General features: G+C 43.0%; 1 protein-coding gene across 3 annotated transcripts in view; it reads left to right on the forward strand.

The window, feature by feature from the left end:
- Positions 1-21,674, forward strand: part of PRKCQ (protein kinase C theta) — a 106,919-nt gene that overhangs the window by 51,958 nt on the left and 33,287 nt on the right. For all 3 annotated transcript variants that reach the window (XM_007465811.1, XM_007465813.1, XM_007465812.1), the window contains 2 exons: positions 16,809-16,900; positions 18,793-18,855. In XM_007465811.1, coding sequence (XP_007465873.1) covers positions 16,809-16,900; positions 18,793-18,855 — 155 coding nt within the window. The remainder of the gene's footprint in view (positions 1-16,808; positions 16,901-18,792; positions 18,856-21,674) is intronic.

The raw sequence follows: 21,674 nt of genomic DNA on the forward strand, positions 1-21,674 counted from the left end.
ACCTAAGATAAATCGAAAGGTAGGCCTCTTGCACCATTAGCCAAGGTGTAAATGCAAAGGAAAAGTTCTTGAAGGAAATTAAAAGTGCTATTCCAGGGAACACAGGAATGATAAGAAAATGATACAGTCTTACTGTGGATAGTCTGGATAACTCAAATCAGCCACATATTCCCTTAAGCCAAAGCCTAACCCGGAGCAAGGCCCTACTCTCTCCAACTCTGTGAAGGCTGAGAGAGGTGAGGAAGCTGCAGAAGAGAAGTCTGAAGCTAGCAGAGGTTGGTTCATGAGGTTTAAGGAAAGAAGCCATATACATAACATAAAAGTGCAGGGTGAAGCAGCAGGGGCTGATGTAGAAGCTGCCACAAATTACCTACAAGATTGAGCGAAGATAATGAACCAAAGTGGCTCCACTAACAACAAATTTTCAATGTAGATGATAGAGCCTTATAACGGAAGAAGATGCCACCACAGCTAGAGAGAAGTCGGTGCCTGGTTTCAAAGGGCCGACTGACTCTCTTGTTAGAGGCAAATGCAGCTGTGACTTTAAGTTGAAGCCAGTGCTCATTTACCATCCCAAAAATCCTAGGGCCCTTAAGAATTATGCTAAATCTACCCTGCCTGGCTCTATAAATGGAACAACGAAGCCTGGATGACAGTACATCTGTTTACAACATGGTTTACTGAATATTTTAAGTTCACTGTTGAGATCTACTGCTCAGAAAAAAAAAAAAAAAAAGGGTTCCTTTCAAAATATCAATGTTCCTGATCACCCAAGAGCCCTGATCGAGATATAAACTGAGATTACTATTGTTTTCATGCTTGCTAGCACAGCATCCATTCTGCAGCCCATAGATCAAGGTGTGAATTCAACTTGCAAGTCTTATTATTTAAGAAATACGTTTTATAAGACTAAATCTGCCATAAATGGTGATTCCTCTGATGGATGTGGGCAAAGTAAATCGAAAAAACCTTGCGGAAAGAATTCACCATTCTAGATGCCGTTAAGAACATTTGTGATTCACGGGAAGAAATCAAAATATCAACATTAACAGGAGTTTAAAAGAATCTGATTCCAACCCTCATGGATGGCTTTTAGGCATCCAAGCCTTCAGTGGAGGCAGTAACTGCAGATGTGGTGGAAACAGCAGGAGAACTAGAATTAGAAGTGGAGGCCGAAGATGTGACTGAATTGATGCACTCCCATGATCAAATTTTAATGGATGAGGAGTTACTTCTATGGATGAGCAAAGAAGGTGCTGGTTTCTCGGTTTAGAATCTACCTCTGGTAAAGATGCTGTGAAGATTGTTATATAAACTTAGCTGATAGAGCAGTGGCTCTATCACTCCAGTTCTGAAAGTTCTATGGGTAAAATGCTATCAAACAGCATTGCCTGCTATGGAGAAACCATTCATGAAAGGAGGAGTCAGTCAATAGAGCAAACCTCATTGTCGTCTTACTTTAAGAAATTACCATAGTTACACCCACCTTCAGCAACCACCACTCTGATTAGTCAGCAGTCACCAACACTGAGGTAAGACCCTCCACCAGCAAAAAGATTATGATTTGATGAAGGTTCAGATGATGATTAGCATTTTTAGCAATAAACTATTTTTAATTAAGGTATATATATGTATGTATTTTTTAAGGCATAATGCTATTGCACACTTAATAGCCTACAGTATAGTGTAAACATAACCTTTATGTGCACTAGGGAATCAAAGAGTTTGTGTGACTTGCTATATTATGATATTAGCCTTATTGTGAGGGTCTGGAACTCAACCTGCAATATCACCGAGGGATGCAGGTATATTTCTGGGAGTTTTAGGAATATTTAATTCATATAAGTGCTTAATTTTCTTCAAACCAATTAAATTGAGCTTTCTTTTTTTCTTTTACAATTTTAGTAAGACCATTAGGAGGTGAAAAATACCATACACATACAACACAGACACATAAGCATACAGAGAGGTACAGAGACCTTATAGCTTTCATTTTAAAATTACTACCATGAATCAGCTATAATAATACAAAATTCACTACTCATAAAAGCAGCTGAATCTAAGTTGTTTACCTGGTGGAGGGAATAAGTTAAGGTTACCCGCTCAGACGGCTAAAGCTTTTCCACTAATGTTTGTGGGGAAGACACTTAAAAGATTTTTTTGTTCACCTAAGTTTCAAATGACCTTCCCCCTTCCGTTTTCCTTCTGATACGAATTACCTCCCTAAAGTTTATATAACGTTTACATCTCAAAGGCACAGGGATAGAATGTAAGTTCCTCCAAGAAGGACTTTGGTTTCCTAAGGCCAGAATTTTTACAATACATACACTCCTTTTGAGATAAATAGGGGAGGTTGTGGGATCGGTGATAGGAATAGTTGGATTTTTGAACTGCCTCTAGAGCTGAATTTCTAGTTTTGCAAAATTTTTAAGATCATGACAGTAGCTCTCAATTCCTCAAAGAATTGGGTTGCAGCCTAAATGTCATCATAAATTGATCCACCCCATCCAACTAAATTATCCTTAATTCGCTTTTTTTTTTTTTCTCTTTTATATCAGGGAGAAGATTTCTAACTAAGATGGAAATCAAAAGATCTCTGTGTTCTGGATTTAGAGCTGTTTGCCTTTGGAATGTTTTAGTAAATCCTTTCACAAAGGCTTTAGAAGGTTTTGCTTTCCCTCTGGGGTGTACATAGTTTTATTTTGGCTTAGGGGAAGAGGCCTAAAAACAAAAATTCCTATGAGCTTCCAATTTCTGACCAACTTCTTACCACTGAGCTACTTTTTAAAGAAATCCTTATAAATATCTTGCCAGTTTTCAATCGGGACAAACAGCAGATATTTCTTGCAGTATTGAACAACCCCTTGTACTTGATGTCCCCAAAGGGGATACAAAAGTTGTTATATTTTCCTCTCTTTATCATGTACTACAAGAGATCCAGGGGAGCTGACCCTCACCTTAGCTGGCTTCTGCCAGTTTTCGTGGGATCACATCTGCAGGCTCTGCGTGGGGCTTAATGTAGACAGTATAGCTCTGGTATCTACCATAACTTGGTAATTGTTTTTCATTCATTTTAATTTTAGTTTGCCTTAGCTGCTTAAGGGAATAATGTAGCAGTTTACCAGAAAATCCCTCAGAGTCTCGACCATCCTGGGAAGCGCCCTTTGGGGGCCCTCCTTTAAGGGAAGATATGGGGCTGTCTGTAAAGCCACTAACTTGGTGGATTTTACGGTCCTGTTGCCTCTTTAGAGTAGAAAGACAATTTAGACCGGATTACTAGAATGAGTATTCAAGTAAAGGACGACAGAGGGGAGCAGTAAAGGTTATATAACATTCATTTTACCATCTGTTTTAGGTACCTCTTGTGCCTTTAATTTTTCATTAGCCTTTTGCAACAAATTTTTCAGTGAAGCTATTTTGGCATCTTGAAGCCTTTTGAAGGCTTCTGCGTGCCAGTTAAAATAAGTATCCCCATTCTGTTTGTTTGATTTGGGAGCCCTTACTTTCAAGGGCACTTCTCAGATGATCTCAACTAATTGGAACTTTCCTCATAACGGCCGTTGCAATCTCTCCAAGGGCCGGCAGCGTTTGGCAGGACCCTTAGCCGCAAAGGTAGTACAACCACGTTTCTGTCCAGCCGTATTTTGGAGTCCCCATCGTGACAGTTACCAAGCTAAGTTCTCAGAACCCCAAACAACAATCCTAAGTTATTTTTAGTAAGATTTTTGCCATTTTTGTAGCTATCTGCAGCTTCTGCAATTATAGTTCTTAGATATAAAACAAGCACGTGGCACACTTAACTCTTTAGAATTTAAAGGTCTCATTTTTTCGGGCTAAGCCTTTGGGTCTCTCAGAGCCAGGTGAATAACTAAGAGGGATATGCCACGGGGTTGGAGGTTGTGCGGTGTTCCATAGTGTGCCTCATTGCATGGAAATTTTGAGGTTGGCAGCGGACCTAGTGTCACTCTAACCCATTCCATGACCAACTTGTCCTAACACAGGAGTCTCTGTGTTAGGTGGTGAGCATTCTGACAGTTTAAATGCTTGAACCATGCCCACCAATTGTGTGGCTTTTCTTGCTTCTGAAATTCCCATCAACAATAGCCTTTATCTACACAAGACAAACAAACATGCACCTTAACACACCAGCAGTAACCAAGAGATGTCACTGCAGCCCGGCCAAGGCAAAGACCTTGCACACCAACAGTTCCCAACATGGAACCAGGGACTGGGCAAAGGACTGAACCAGCAAACCCCAAAGAATGGGGAACCACAGCTGCCACCAGCAGCTCCCAGCATGGAATCTGGAGGAGGATTCCAAACAGATGGGGAACTGCAGACTAAACCACCAGCAGCTCCCAGCATGGAACTAGTGGTTCCAATCAAATGGGGGACTGGATAGCCAATTAAATTAGATCAGGGGCCCAACGCAAAGAGCTCAAAACCGAGGGGAACTTACCCACGGCCCTTGCAGCGGCAGGAAGGATGATGCACTCGAAGTGTTCTTCCCTGTGTCTCGTGTTGTCCTCAGAGCCATCAGATGTTTTCCTTCGGATCCCGTCGCCATCACTAAATCTGTTAAGACACAAAATTGAACTGAGTAAATTTAGAATTCTAATTGGCTTTATTCAGTGACTAACGAATTGGGCAGCATTCCATCTAGCAACTAACAGGGAGCTCTGAGGAGCTGCATGAAATGAAGACTTTATCGGCAGAAATGGGGGAGGGACAAGGAAAGAGCAGACTGTTTCAGGCAAGACCACCTTCCCTTAGGGAAGAAGGGGTTCTAGCAGGGGCACTACCTGTCTCGCACTGACCAGAAAGATCCAGACTGACCGGTTAAGATTACGTCGCTGGGGAAGGTTGGAACTGCAAATAGGTTAGGTATTAAGTCTCAGTTTGGCGATGTGGGCTTAACACAAGTGACTCCATCTGGGGACTATTATCTCTTAAAAAAAAAAAAAAAAAAAAAAAAAAAAAACTAACACTTTTTTGGGGTTTTTTTTAGGGAACTAATTTTTCCTTAGAAATGAAAAGTGGACTGTGGTCTGCATTCATCTGTGTCTCCTTTGAATCCTGAAAGGCCCATCTGTGTTCAGGTAGTTTCAGTAGCCCTACAATTTCACACCTACAAGACGGTTTAGATCATATGAGCACATCTCCGGGCCTCTCCCCGCAGGCTGAATGTGAGCGAAGGCCCAAAGGCTTTGCAGGCTCCCGAACGTCAGGAGTGAGGATGCTAGCGTTAATTCGTGTATTTACAGCACTGCCCTCGACTTCCACACGCCCTGTCTGAGCCAGGTGACCCTTCTTTGTCAGCATTACTGTGCAGCGTCTCTTTTATGAAAAAGAAAACTGAGTTTCACTTTCCCTTCATAGAACACATGAGGCTTAACTTCCAGGGTGGCCTCACCATGGTCACGCCTCTGCTCATGATTTCAGAGCAGGAGTTGACGCCTGCCGCTTCACGTGACTTTCAGCAAGTCACCAAACCTTTCTTTGGAACCTCGGTCGTCCCCTTTTAGCCTCCAAAGGGATAACGTTTAAAAAAGAAAATAGCATTTGCGGAGAAGTTTGAATCCTTCACGGAGAAAGTGCCATTTGAACTGCAAGTTATTATTATTTGAAATAGAAGAGAAATGACTCAGCTGGGCAGTTTCTTTTAAAAGTGTGTCATTCTGGAATTCCCATAGTTTGAAGGTAAAATCCATCTGAGATTTGCCAGAAGGTTTTTCAGGTCAAGCATTTTATTCAGAAACTACCTCGTCTGAAGCTTTCAAAAAACACTTTAATCCACAAACCCTCCAGCTGAGTTAGGAGCGCTAGCAACTATCACAATTTTAACAAGGAAAAGAAAACCCACATCCTCAAAAACACTTACCCGTGAGCTAAGACAAGAATTAACTTTTTGTGTTGTCCCCATTTGGAAGTAACGGAGCAGTCTCTTCTCTTTACGGGACTCTGGCAGTTTTCTGATAGGAAGATTGCTTGAAAATTGTTATTTTCAGAAATGGCACATCACTTTGATGCGCTTCAGATGTCCTTTCTGTGCAACTAAAGTATGATTCAGCAGATGTCAGATTCACAGTAAACGTACCAAAAAGAGTCAATTTACAGTAGACGCATGGTAAATTCCTGTTGTACTCAAAAAGCTTGCCTTACACACACACACCCCTCACAAGACACTGGTGATAACAGGCAATCAATGAACAAATATGCAGGAATCCTGTGACTACACGTGTTGCCTACTGCGTCTGAAATGCCGTGCCCTTTCTGCACACCTGCTTTTAAGCTCACAGATATTTTCTCACCTTTATGTGATTTGTTTCTTCAAGGCTCGTGTGCCCACCCTGTTCGTCTGTTCCTCCATCAGCTGTTCTCCCAAAGCCGCAGAACACCAGCTTCCCTCGAAACACGGACATTTTGCATCTCCTTCAAGGGTGTCCTGGAAAGTAACCTCTCTTGTCTGCGAAGCTACTCACCCTCCTTTGAAGGGTCAAAGAGGATCTCCCCCCTAAATATCTTTCAGATTCACCAAATCCTACTTAGTGACCGTTATCTTTCACCTCCTCAGGCTTCTCAGCTGACAAGACCTAGAAAGGTGGTTTCGTTCCTGTGGTTTGCCCCTTTCTGTGACTGCTTTCAGATGCATTTATTTGGTTTCTCCATTTAAATGGTATTTTCCCTTGATATCAAGAAGCATGTTTTCTCTCTTTTTAAAAAATTATCCCACAGCATTCTAGACAATGTTCTTGGGGTAGGGAGCTGTAGGGGAAGAAAAGTAAAAAGAAATGGTCTTCTGGTAAATTACATTGGCTGACTGTGGCACATCTGCCAGCATCCTCAGGTTCCAGAAAGGGTGGCCGAGAGGAGAGGACGTCCACCCTTGGTGTCCACTCTTCCACCCCTCTGTGCCCTTCAAGTCCATTATCTCCCCCTCGACCCAAGTCCCCTTGATCTTGTGCCCCTAGCAGCCTGTGGACTCTCTACCTTGACCTCAAAATCATTCTTATCTACCTCTCATCTCTCCACATTAAAACTCAGGTCACTTAATGTGTCCTTTTCTCAGCTGACAGTCTTAGAGAAAATACACGATCAATAGCAAACGGCAGCCCAATACGTGTCATTCCCAACGTTCTTACAACAGGGCACCTGGAGGTGCATCCCCCTATTCAACCAAAGACCACGTGCGTTGGAGGGGACACGGCACACACCTCAAGGAAAGGAAAAATGCAGGACTCTGCAAACAGGCAGTAGTTGACACTGGGAATACGTGAGAGTTGGGATAAACCCACGGAAGTGGCTCAAGGACCAAACCAAAGCACAGCCCCCTCGTAAGGAGGGTGGGGGGAGAAGGGGGAAAGTGACAGCACAGATCCCTCAGGGAGGTGAGGGGGGACCAGGGGAGTAGGGTCACTGGAAGCCAGGAGAGAGAAGGATGTCAGGAAAGGGGGGCCCATGGGGTCAGGCTGGTGAGGAGCCCACCTGTTGACTGTCATTTAGGGGGAACAGAAGGAAGCATCCCACTGGGAGGCTGAGGACACATGTCAGGTGACAGGGGGGTAGCTGGCGGGTGGGTGAACTTGGTGGTTACACGGCAGTCTTTCAGAAAGTGTGTTTCCGAAGGTGGAGGCTTGTTATGATCACAGGGTTCAAGGGTATTGAGTAATAGAGAATGCTCCACAAAGGGAGGAATTTGTGGTGGAAGATTCTGGAAGAGGAAGGGGTTAGGATACAGCAAACACAAGGAGAGGGGTCACTTCTGAGAGAGGACGTGTGAGGAAGAGGCGGGGGAGAGAGACCAAGAAGAGGAAATCCAGGCGGGCTCACCGTGGTGGTGATCACCGCAATAAATAAAGTAGGAAGTGTCTCCAGGCTGGAAATGAGAGGGACAGGAACGGGACCATGGAGACAGAAGAAAGGCCTTGACACGTCAGCAGTAGGGGCTCCAGTAAAGGCTGAGTAACACACAGAAGCACAAATTGCGAGTGACCATCTGAGAGCCAGAGTTTGGAGACAAAGTACGTGATGAAAATTTCCCAGGGCCGGAAAACTGGCAAAGTGAAAACAATCTTCAACACAAAAAAGTTGAAATAAAACTTACTATATAACTTCTACGACCATTTTGTAATGATTTGTATTTATCCAGAATGTGAATGAGCTCTTATATCCTACGTGTTTAACAGGTTAAAAGAAATAAACGAATTCTCCAAGAAACTATGAAAAAAATATTTCTAGAAGAGCAGTTACAAATATTTTAAGTGGACACTATCAACCAAAATCAAGATGTTTTTAGAAGTCATATTTTTCAGATTTTAAATAGAAACTGCAGTGCTGCCGCCTTTGTGTAATTTCTACCTTGATAGGGTGAATAAACATTAGAATTTAGTAGAACTTAATAGTCTCCATCTTCTTCAGCCATTATTTTATTAATTTTTTATGAACTCCACATGAGGAAGACTCTAAAGAAGGTTTCTCTTCTTGTACATTTGTATTTTAATGCATTAGCTGGTCTATAGCTACTAGCGTTTGTTGGTGGTGGTGTTGTTTTAATAGACTACTTTTTAGAGCAGATTTAGGTTCACAGAAAAACTGAGTGGAAAGTACAGAGACTTCTCATGCATCCCCTTCCTCTCTCCACACCTCGCACATTCCCCTATTTTTAACACTTTATTTATTTTTGGCCGCGCAGTGCAGCTTGTGGGAGCCTAGTTCCCGGACCAGGGATTGAGCCCTGGCCCTCGGCAGTGAGAGCACGGCGTCCTAACCGCTGGACCACCAGGGAATCCCCATTAACATCTTGCTTTAGTGTATTGTGTTTGTTATAAGTGATGCATCATATTTATACATTATTATTACCTAAAGTCCATAGTTTATATTAGGGGTTTTGTATTGAACATGCTATGGGTTTTGACAAATGTCTGACATGCATCCACCATTACGGCATCATACAGAACAGTTTCACTCCTAAAAATCCTCTGTGCTCTACCTATTCATCCCTCCCACCCCCTACCCCCCAGCCCATGGCAACCACTGATTTTTTTCTGTCTCCATAGTTTGGCCTTTTCCATATCATATAGTTTAAAAACCACACAGTATATATAGCCTCCTCGTTGGCTTCTTTCACTAAGCGACATGCATTTGGGATTCCTCCATGTCTTGTCATGGGTTAATAGTTCATTTTTTTTATTACTAAATAGTATTCCATTGTCTGGATGTACTATAATTTATCCCTCACCTATTGAGAGACATCTTGGTTGCTTATAGCTACTAATTTGATTTGTTATACTCTTTTTCTTTTCTATTGTAATGACTATGAAATTTTTAAGAGCAGGAAGGGGTTGTAGAGGTTATCACATCAGATACTCTCATTCTGCAGCTAAGGAAACTGAGATCCAGTCATGCTCAGCCTAACTGATCACAATCTAGTCTCTTTTCTAGATCATACTGTCAATCCAAAACTTAGTAAAGTTGAGATTTCAAGGTACCTAGACAACAAATCCAACTCATTTAATTGGACAGTTAATCTATTGCATGCCCTCAACCTTAGAACCAAGCATCTCCCCCATGGAGCAAGGGACCATGGCCCCTCATCCCCATCCCATCTCTAGGACCCCAGAATTCCATGCCCCAATAGCTCACAATGTGTGCATTTCCCTCTTGTGGAGGCTAGGGGCTGGAGCGGGTAGGATGCTTTCCCCATTCAGCAACTTCACTAGTACAAGATTTGGAAGAATTCTAAATTCATCACATACCTTCTTGGTCCTTATGAAGGTATATTTCTCAAGACATATATAGAGAGAGAACATATTTAACTTGTTCTAACAAAATAATAATACACATAATAAAGGTTACTATGTATGGAGTTCTTACTCTATGTCAGGCACAGGGCTAAATACTTGATGTGGATTATTTCCTTTAATTTTAGATATGGACCAGCTCCCCTTCATTCTTCAGGGCACACCTTGCCGCACTTTCCACTGGCTAAAATAGGATATACCCCGAAGTTGAGTTGACGTGTACTCTCCGGTTTCCATATTGTTATATCAATACTGTCATCTTGGATGTTACAGCATTTATTACATATGTTTAACATATGATACTCTGAAAAGGATACTGGTATACTTGGATATTTTTAATAAATATTGGTATTCTAATTTTATCTCCTCAGACATGCAAACCTTCTCACATAAAATTTATTAATTTACTAGCCTTGGGGGAAAAAATCTGAAAAAAATGACTATAGTTATTCTTTTCCTCCATTTCTTATTTTTTCTGGAGAGGGAATCTATATTCCTGACCTCATGTGCATGATATTTACTAAGTTCTCCATGTATTTTCAAAATTAATTGTTATAGGTTTGATAAAGTTATAGCATCTTTAATGCTACAAAGTTCTCACTTATCCAATAATGTATGCACATTTGGCAACAGTTCCCTTATTGGTTCAGTACTTGACTAGCTATACTGAATAGTCATCGTTACTAAATAATTTTCCATGTTCTTTATTTTCATTCTCTTATTAAAAGCAAATGTAATCATATACTAAGGAGAAATCAGGGTAGAAGCTACATCATATTAGAATAACTGAGTTCTCTTTACATTCCCCCTTTACTAGAACATCCATTCACAAAATGTCCTTCTAAAGAATGATCTCATGTTTTAAATACTGATATATTTTGACAGCCCTAGGGCTTTTAATTTCTCTAGGACATTCATATATGCACACACAGCCCTGTGAGAATCACACCACTGGTTTTGTTAAATCTATCACTTTAATCTTGTATTAATCATCTTTCATATTGTAAATGTAAAATTTTAATGATGCTTCCGTTTTTAGATTTTTGTTATTCTTTTTCAAAAGAATTACTCTATTTGTATTATGGTGATTAAAAGTGATTTTAAAAGTATTTTATCACATGACTCTACTCCCCTGTACCTGGTCACGCTTGCTTCATAATACTTAAGCCTGCCAGTTTCAACTTCGGTGAACTAAAAAATATAGCATCTTACTTTACATTCAGACACTGAATCGACATTTCCATGCCAGATAGCAAACCCCCATGGCAAGTGTTGAGAATCTACACCATACAAACATCCAGTGATAGAAAACTCACTCACTTATAAATTCTTAAGGAAAATTCTTTAACATTTTCCCTAATTATAAAAGTAATTACACCAAAACATACTTTAAAAATTGGAAAATACACAAAAGCATTATAAGAAGAAAAGAGTCGTTTCGAGTTATATCATTCAAGGCACCCAGAGGTAGGACTTCTCGAGTATTTCATCTTTCTTTGTGTATCTTTTTTCTCTTTGTCATAGTGATAATTTAGTAACTTTAAAATCTTTAGCAGAGTAGGGTCATTTTCACATCAAAAGCGTATTCCTTAAAACTTGCCTTTTATGTTAAAACCTAGTCTGTTCCAGGGACCCCTCTGTGTTTGGGAATATATATTTCTCAACATGCATTGTGTGTATATTGTATACAATAACTGTGGTCATAAATATAATAACAGCTGATGTTTATAAAGCATTTACTATGTGCCAGTCCATGTTCTAGGCATGTTGCGTATTTTAGCTCATTTAATCTTCATAGCAACCTTCTGTAGTAGAGACTATTATTATCCCCATTTTACAGACAAGGAAATCGAGGTGGCCCCTACAGGGGTCAAAGGCACCACAGGTCAAACAGCTGTCAGACAAGGGAGCCAGGATTCACCCTTGGGCAGTTTGGCAGCAAAGTCCATCAGCCTAACTGCTCTGTTGCCTCTTAGTAGAGCCCCAATCGTATCAGGGAAAACTATTTTAAAATTCGTGAAATGGATCACTGTTTGTACTTCCGTTATGGAAGAAAATAATTTGCTAGTTAGTGCAAGATGACCCCGTGGGACAGTTAAACCAGAAAATACCAACTGAGTCCAAGTTCCCGGTGCAGGTACAAACCTCTAGAAACTCAGGCACATTATTTCTGACAGGTACTAATGAACCTATCAAAGGCAGTGAGTTTTACTAATTAGACTTACAGTAGAAATATAAACAGGCCGTAATGAATGAGTTTGCTGGTCTGCAGAGAGGCTTTCCTCCCTCCTTCCTTCACACACATACACGTGCAACGCTTAGATATCAAAAGTATACATGTGATTATCTGTTCGTTTTTCGGTTTTTGATGGCTTTTAGTTTCTGCTGTATAACAAAGTGAACCAGCTATTTGCATACATATATCCCCATATCTCCTCCCTCTTGCATCTCCCTCCCACCCTCCCTATCCCACCCCTCTAGGTGGTCACAAAGCACCACCGAGCTGATCTCCCTGCGCTATGAGGCTGCTTCCCACTAGCTATCTGTTCTACATTTGGTAGTAAATATATGTCCATGCCACTCTCTCACTTCGTCCCAGCTTACCCTTCCCCCTCCCCGTGTCCTCAAGTCTGATGGCTTATTCTTTATGAAAAAGGAAATAAACCTGTTTTCTAGGGTGTTTTAGCTTATAGCTCACTAAACAAGGAAGGAATAGATCAAGTACTCCAGATTTGGAGTGGCTCCAGCCTTCTAAATTACAAGCATACCTAAGACACTGAGTGTCAATGACCACACTGACGCAGGCTGTGTGCATGTAGCAGCAGGGGGTTTGGGTGAGCCCGTGTCCAGGTGCCCTGCAGGTGTGCCATCCGGGTGCAAGCTCCGTCCCCACGTGGGGCCCTGGCTGGTTCTGTAAGCTCCTGGCTTGGGCAGCCTGGACCCCAGCTCTGTGCTTTTCCTCTACACAGGAAGCCCCTGTAATGCATCCCCACCACAGAGCTGGGGATGTCAAGAATGCAGCTCTCACAATTTGCAATTCCAAACTAAACCTTTGCTTGGCGGGGGACAATAAGTCGAAGTAAAGATGTAAACCTCCTTGGAGGTAGTCGTCAATCTGAAGGAGACTCACCTCCAGTCTGACACTAGTCCAGACTCAGGACATCGGTAGTGTCAGTAACAAGGGTGGGATCCACAAAGGTAGAGATTCAAAGGCAATATCTTGGTTGAATTTAGACCATAAAGATTTAAAGGATTTGGCCTTGAAAACCACTGAGATTAGTACATATCTGTCATCTGAAAGATGATTTTTTTTCCAGCTCTTAGGTTGGCAAACTAAGTATTTGTATTTCTGTATATAGCTTTTACTTGCTTCCTCCTTTTTACCAGTATAAATCGCTTTCATGGCTAAATTTGATATAGAGATTTTACAAAGAAAATGAATACAAAGCAATTTAGATGATAGAGGCCCCCTAAAGTGGTCTGTCATATTTTTGTAAGTACACAGGAGAAGAAAATATACCATTCTATCAGCCAAGTGATGAAAGATATTTGTAGACGCTTTGGAAAATACAGTACTTTGTACACAAACACACAGAATCCTTTGCTATTTTCAATTTTTGAAAGTACTCAGTATATATATTTAAATGACTTTGCAAGAATAAATACCTTTTTTAAAGGAAAAAAAAAAAAAAAAGAGCCACAGAGCTTTGAATACCCATCTATCTCCAGAATATCAGCATTGATTATATCCTTCGGTTGCCAGAAAATCACAGCAAAGCAATCACCAATTCTGACTCTCTTGTTTTTATGGATCTGGCATACAGAACGGCATGAATGCCATAGGTATATTTGCATACTGGAGAGCTGAGGGATAAATAAGTATTGTTGAATGCTGTATCAAATGCTTGCTTGTTAGCGAGAGGTTCTTCAGCATTATTCAATGAATCACTTCTTCCAGTGGCTGTAATCATTGTACTGTCAAACCCCAAGTAAAACTGACTTCACGGACAGGATGGAAATAAGCTCAGTGTCTTATTGTTTCATTAATAAGAACCTTAGCCATTTCCCTGCAGGAGGGAACACCCTGAGTAAGGCAACCTTCCTCTTTTAAAATTCACTTTTCATGGAGCTACTTGACAAAATGCTATGATTTTGCCGCCCAAGTAGGCAAAGTGAAAAACTCACCAAGTGCTTGGACTGGGAGGGTAAATCCTAGAGGTTACTGAGTTTTAATCCTTTGTTTGGACTCTTTTCCGAAATCAGAAATAATACATACTCCTCTCTGAGCAGGGGTGCTCGAGATCTTTCTTAGAGAAGGAAACACACGATTCAGAAACAGAATACCAAGACCAATCAAAAAGTGATTCACCTGACACTCTGGTCTACAAAACAGCGCTAACCCATTCTGTCCTAACCCATTCTGCTTTTCAGCGCTCGGTGCATGGCGGGATTAATTTAGACGTTAAAGCAGTCAGGACCGTGACACACACAGGTATTTGCCCCCAACTAGCCAAACTCTATTAGCATAAACAGGAGACTAATGAAACGGGAGGAAGCCCTCTGACCTCTATTTCGTGAACTTCTTTGGGGCATCATGATAGGTCATAACGAACCCAGCCGTAATGCTGACCTCCGTGGAAGAAGCTTCAGAGAGAAGGCTCATCTCTATACCTTTCAGTTTACTTCCAATACACACTGTTTCTGAACAAAGATTTCTCTTAAGAATTTTGCAGCATAACACCTCCTTCCCAACATGTGTTTTATCATCTGGGAAGCACTACATAGGTCTTGTCCTGTGCTCAATAACCAAAGTTTGTGAATTTCATATTTTCCTCCAAGAAAAAGGAAGAGAAATTAAGGTGAAAATCAGGGCATCTTTAGGCTAGTAAAGAGGAATTCGGTCTCACCAATACTTCTCATTTTCCAGAGGTTGAGACTGAGGCCCAGGGGTGGTAACGATTTACCTGATCACACAGCTAGTTAGAGACACACAGAGATGAGAATTTCCTCTCTGCAGATGCTGTGCCAGGAGCTGCTGACAAATTCTAAGTCCAGGGCAGTTTTGGACCATCCCGTCCCCACCCTACCCACCCCCCACCAGCATCACAACTTCAACTCTCACTCCACCCAGAAGAATCATTTGCATCAGTTAATGTATCACCAGCATTAAGAAGAGGGTCTTTGCTGGAATAACACGTGTCACAAGCCCACATTCCCCTCGCTTTGCCTGCTTTGCATTTTCTCCCAGCTCTGACTGGAACAGAAAGATGGCGCTAGAGGAGATTTAACTTGTTGGAAGAGATCTAACTCCGTTTTCCTCCTTCTTTCAAGATCCACAGGACTGTGCGGTTCCTTTCTCTGAGAAGTATCTGCTGGGTGTTTGTTTTTCTGACGTTGCGCAAATGAAAATTAAGAAACGTGGAAACACGATAATATACAGTGATGATCAGAACCATTTCTTGAAGAGACCGTCTTTGCTCCATTGCATTGCATTTTCTCCTTTGTCAACGATCAGTTGACTATATTTACATGGGTCTGTTTCTAGGTTTTTCTGTTCCATTGATCTGTTGGTCTGGTCTTTCACCGATACCACCATCTTGATTACTGTAGTTTTATTAAGTCTTGAAGTCGGGTAAGGTCAGTCCTCCAGTTTTGTTCTTCAACATGTTGTCGGCTATCCTGGACCTTCTGCCTCTCCTCCGTGTAACCTTTAGAGTCAGTTTTGTCGACACCCACCAGGTAACTCACTGGGATTTTGACTGGGATTGTAGAGAATCTGTAGGTCAAGTTCGGAAGCACTGACATCTTGGCAATACTGTCTTCCTATTTATGAACGTGGAATCTCTCTCCATTTGTTTAGTTCTTGTGATCTGTTTTTTTGACTGGCTTTTAAATTGTTTACTATGACAACAGCTACCAGTTCTGAAATGCAGGCCGAGTGCCAACGCTGAGGTGGCTTTCTACATAGGTCATCTCATTTACCACTCACGACACCCTTATGAGGCAGGAATATTACTTCTTCCATTTTGCAGATGAAAACTGTGAGGCTCAGGAGAGGTTAAGTAACTTCAAGGTCACAAATAGAGGAAATCTGAACTCGGGTCTGAGTAAGGGCAAAGCCCATTATCCTAACAGTTGCCTTGAGTCCCGTCTGTCCCAACTGTCTCCACGCCAACTGAGCAGATTACTAATTCTGTGGTTCACGAGGACTCTCAAAATCGGGGTGCTCCAAGGGTCATAAATATACATATTGAGGAACTCTTGTCTCACACCATGGAGGAGCTCAGGCTCCCCGGAATCAGCCACCTCTGATACTTTGACCACAGTCCGAAGACCACTCAGCCTTGCTTTTGACAGCTGCCGTCCAGGGGCAGCGGCTCTAACGACATGCATGGCGTCCTGTTAGGAGCAGCACAGCTTATAAGCCGTGACTTGCAACAGGTGAGGTCAGGACTGGAGGGAAGTAAGCCCAGACTTGACTGTGAGCTCCCTGAAGGCAGGACTGTCTCCATCTTGGATGGACGAGGCACGCGTGAGCACGCCCTCTCTCGCTCTGGCCATGCCCGAAGAATACATTCAGAGCTACTTACTGAGTGTTGAACGAGTGAACGCTTTCAAGCCCTGCCCCTGTAGGCAGAGCCCCCGCTTTGTACTCTTCATCGTCCTACACGCTGTCAATTTCAGTAGGTATACAGCCAGCACCCATTAAGTGCCCAAGACCATCCCACCGTCGGGTGGTCAAGTCCAGGTGGACCCTCCCTCGTGCTGTGCCCCGTCTGCTGCATGCTAGCATCCAGGCATCCTAGCAAACATACTCCTCCTGGATTCCCCAGGTTTCCTGGGGTTCAGAAATGCTATACAGATCCGCTAAATTGTCTTGCCAGCCTTTTTATAAGCGGTTTCAAGACAGAATTGGTTCCTCTGAAATAATGAAATACATTTTAAAAGTAATCCTTGTTTTCTCATCTTAAAGAAGCTCACAGTTGGGATGGTTGTGTCTTTCCGCAGGAAAACCTCTTTTTTGTGATGGAGTATCTCAACGGAGGGGACTTAATGTACCACATCCAGAGCTGCCACAAGTTCGATCTTTGCAGAGCCACGTAAGAGCCCTTGTAGGGTTGGGGGGGTTCCCACTGGTCTTGTCAGGGACTGGGGTCCACTGTGCCCGCACCGTGCTTTTCCCCACGTGGCACTTTTCCTGTTTCTCACTCAGTGGGCCTAAACCCCAGGGCTAGGTGACCCCAGGAACACATCCAATGAGGCAACTGTTTTCCCAGCTTGTGAAGCTTAAATTCAAGTTGCTTTTATTTCATCTCTCTGCCGCGATATCAACTACTTAGTTTCTTAAGGAGCCACCCCGCTTCATCAGGCTTCTAAATCATCTGAACCCAGAAGCAATATTTGCCCCTTGAATAGAAGTCAAATGGAGCACAGATGGGCAAGGCGGTCACTGGATGGGGCTTCATGGAGGCCTTTCAAGGGAAGCTCAGTGTGAAGGCATCAAACAGTCAGCTCTGGGGGCAGGAGAATTAGGAAACAGGAAGAGACATTTGCTCTCTCTCGAGAATACGTTCTTCTTCTTTGGCATCAAGCCACTCCAGGCGCTGGCGAAATCGAGCAGGGTGGGTTTACTAGGTGGGACTGCAGCTGAATCCCACAGAAGCCCTGCACCCTTCCTCCCTCAGGCCCTCCTTCCTGAGTCATCAAACCACTGAGACCGTCAAACACAAGAAAACTGTGCCCCTGGCTCCACTTAAAAGGGTGGGTGCACACTAGCCTTGCTTGCTGTACGCTCAGTAATCTCACTCACCCCTAATGAACACTCGGAGGGGTTCAGGTCGAGCTGCACTGAGAGAGAGACTTTTCCATGAGCTCCTACAGAAACCCCGGCTGAAGTGGCTGTTTTGTCGAATCCAGTGGGTAGTACGCCACCCATCTCGTTGCTTCCAGGAACCATCGGCCAAGTGCCCGGAGATAATTTTATGAGATTCCTGCAGCCCAGAAAGCATCGGGTATTTTTCTGCTAGAAAGGATTCTCGGGGTCCCTTCCAGGTGTGTAAGGCATGAAAGCCATCGCAGACACACGCTACCTATCTGTCCTCACTGCCTCCCAGGAAGGGGTTTCTGCATTCTTCTCCAAGATCCAGCAGACCTCACTTGCGGGAAGTTCTCCCTTATCTCTAACTTTAATCCTCCTGTAAACCCACCTCCTTTGAGTCTGTCATCTTTGAAGGTGGAGAGCAAGGTATCACCTCCCAGCTTCTAATATAGGCGTATCTCGTTTGACTGCACTTCACTTTATCGTGCTTTGCAGATACTTGGTTTTTTTTATAAAGGAAGGTTTGTGGCAGCTCTGCGATGCCAGATGATGGTTAGCATCTTTTAGCCATAGTTTTTTAACTGAAGTATAGATCACAAGTATTTAATTCAGATACGTACACTTTTTTTAGACATAATACTATTGCGTGCTTCATAGGCGACACTGTAGTGTCAACATAATTTTATATGCACTGGGAAACCAAAAAAACTCGTGTGACTCGCTGTACTGCGGTGGTCTGGAACCGAAGCCGTGAGATCCCTGAGGTCTGCCTATGTGCGTTTCTCCTCCTCCCAGGCTACGTGGAATGACCTGCAGACAGGTCTGAGGGGTCCAAGTAGATTTTAAAATCAGAGGGAAAATTATTTCCCTATTATTACATTTAGTGTTTTTGAATGTTCTATTAGCAAAAAAAAAAAAAAAATGACAGTTTGAGCATTATAGTTTACAATATAAGAATAAGCCCTAGATGCGGGTAGGGCTAAATATACCGGCTCCATTTCATCCTCTCAGGGCTGAAGCTGGATGTGTAGAATGGATGATATCTTCCTTTTGTTGTGATTAAACAAAATTCCGTGCTCACATTTAGCAGAGCGCTGCACACTCACTATATAAAAAGGGGAATTTTTTTTCCTAGTAAACATTCATGTTGAGCCTTGATTTTCCTTCCCTCAGGTTCTATGCTGCCGAAATCATTCTCGGTCTGCAGTTCCTTCATTCCAAAGGAATAGTCTACAGGTAAATTTTACTCTTTGGAAGCAAGTACTGGGATAACTGGATTTCCTGGTCCAGGTGATTTCATCACTGTGCTTGAGTGACATGAAGTGGTCAGTGTGCTTTTGTGGCAGAAAGTTCCACACCCGGGCTTCCTGCCCAGAGTGACAGCACAGATGGTGATTTACCAACCAAGTAAGAAATTCCGCTCTCAAAAGCAATAAGGCGGGCTTCCCTGGGGGCGCAGTGGTTGAGAGTCCGCCTGCCGATGCAGGGGACACAGGTTCGTGCCCCGGTCCGGGAAGACCCCACGTGCCGCAGAGCGGCTGGGGCCGTGAGCCATGGCCGCTGAGCCTGCACGTCCGGAGCCTGTGCTCCGCAACGGGAGAGGCCACGGCAGTGAGGCCCACGTACCACAAAAAAAAAAAAAAAAAAAAAAAAAGGCAATAAGGCTCTGATCTCATTTTGTTCTCCCTCTCTCCTACCTTTTGTCTCATTTCCTTCCGTTACTTTCTCTTTGGCCTCTTATTGTTGCTTTCTTTCTTCTGTCTTTTGTATCTCTCCTTCTTGCCTGTATTTGCATATTGAATGTCCTCCTTTCGGGTGAGGGAGAAGGGGAGGCCTTCCTTGAACAAACACACCTGCGAAAACCTACAAGCCTACACCTTGTCCGCATGCCCAGGATGCCATGTGTGCCCTCTTTCTTGAGTGGACGTCTATCCAGAATCTATTGGACACCATCATTTCACATCCTTCTTGGATGAAAGCTAATGTACTTCAGTCTCCTTCTCTCAAAGCACAGTTGACACTTACTTATCATACAGATCTTCAAAGGCTTAGTTGTCTCGTTTCAGACTCACGGCAGATTGGGCGGGGTGGGGGTGTATATTGAAGAAAACAAAAAAAAAAAGGAAGGAAGGAGCTGGACAGCATGCTGGCTGAGCAGCTGGAGGCCTACACAGTGACCACTGGTGACAAGGGAAGCTGAGAACCGACATAAAGGGAAGATGCAGGACAACCTCAAGGCCCCGAGACAGTGGGATCACGTGCTTTTCTGCAGCAGATGCTCACAGGAATGACCGGAGTCATCAGTACAGGCTAAGTGATGCTCCACACAGATTGTTGAAGATGGCAAACTGTGTATAATACAGTCCAGAAGCATTCCGTCTGGGTTGGCCAGTACTGGGCTTTGGTGCTTACAGTGCTGAAAATTCACTTAGAGAAACCTCTCTGTTTCCAGAGGGTCCAGCCAAGTGAGGGCTGCCCCATTTAGAGCCCAGAACTAAAGACTTAGGAACTCATTTTTCTTAAGCTGTCTCTTTGGCATCCTTTGGATATACTTTTGTATTTGGGGGAGCGGGGGCTATCTACAAAACAATAGATTAAAAATCTGTTTTATACCATTCTTTAATCTTCAGGAAAGTGAGAAGTACTCACCAGAACACTGAAAACCCGACCAGATTCCGTGGTTGTTTTCCTCTTTATATCTGTAATGCCTGCAATATCCCTAAGATATACCTATACTGAGACACTCAGTAGATTGTGTGGGATGGATGGATAGGAAAGAGGGAGGAAAAGTTAGGAAGATTGGAGAGAAGAGAGATCTTAGGGCTGAAAGGGACCTCATGCAACCAAACCCCACATGTGCCCCAGTATAGTCTCTTTCTCCACATCACGATGTTCCTATTATTTTATCTTGTAAATTACTGACACTCAGGACAAAGACCAATGAGGGTCCATAAGTGTCTTTAATATCAAACATTGTACCCATTTTAGAGCTCTTACTACATCCATGAGAAATATTTTCTAAGGCTTCTTATGCACCACAAAGAAAGAATCCTGGGTTTATTTAGCAGTGTACTCACTGAGGTTGTAGGAGATCCTCGCAAGACATGGAATAATTAAAACTGGGGGAGATCATCCAGCAGGTACACTGGCACTGAGATTGGCCTTAAGAAATTATTCAACTGCCCATTGTAACTTTACTGGCCTAAACTTTTCACTGGGCCACTGAATTAACAAGGGGATTCTATTAGTTTCCTTTTTCTGACCACTAGTGATTATCTTATTAGTTTTGAAGGGTTGCCGTAAGAAATTAGCACAAACCTGATGACTTAAGCCAATAGAATTTATTCCCTCACAGCTCTGGAGTCCTGAGGTCCAAAATCAAGGTGTCAACAGGGCCACGCTCCCTCTGCAGGTTCTAGGGGAGGATCCTTCCTTGCCCCCTCTAGTTTTTGGTGGCCCCAGGTGTTCCTGGGCTTGGGAGCACTCCAGTCTCTGCCTCAGTTTTCACAGGGCCTTCTTTTCTCCCAGTGTCTTCCCTGTAGGTCTCTTACAAGTCCACTTGACATTGGATTTAGGGATCACCCAGATAATCCAAGGTGATCTAATTTCAAGATCCTTAACTTGATTACGTCTACAAATACCCTTTCTCCAAATAAGGTCTCACTCACAAGATTCCAGGGACTAGGACATAAATATCTTTTTATTGGAGGGGGGGGGCCACTAAACCCACTACAACTGGTAACGAAGACGGACCAGCCACTAAACACACGGCCTTGGTTAAGCATTGTGGTGGATGCAAAAGCTATAGAAGTCCCAACCTCTGGATCCATAATTAAGCCACTTTCTGGATTTCTATTTTGGGTTTTTTTGGAGGTAAAATATAAGTACATGAAAAGACACAAACAGCATACTCTAAAAAATAGTCTAAATGAATAAGATTCTAATTAAAAGTAAGTGCCGGGACTTCGCTGGTGGCACCGTGGTTAAGAATCCGTCTGGGGCTTCCCTGGTGGCGCAGTGCTTGAGAGTCCGCCTGCCGATGCAGGAGACGCGGG

This window comes from Lipotes vexillifer, unplaced genomic scaffold (genome assembly GCF_000442215.2).
Source record: "Lipotes vexillifer unplaced genomic scaffold, Lipotes_vexillifer_v1.1 scaffold7, whole genome shotgun sequence".
Taxonomy (NCBI): Eukaryota; Metazoa; Chordata; class Mammalia; order Artiodactyla; family Lipotidae; genus Lipotes; species Lipotes vexillifer.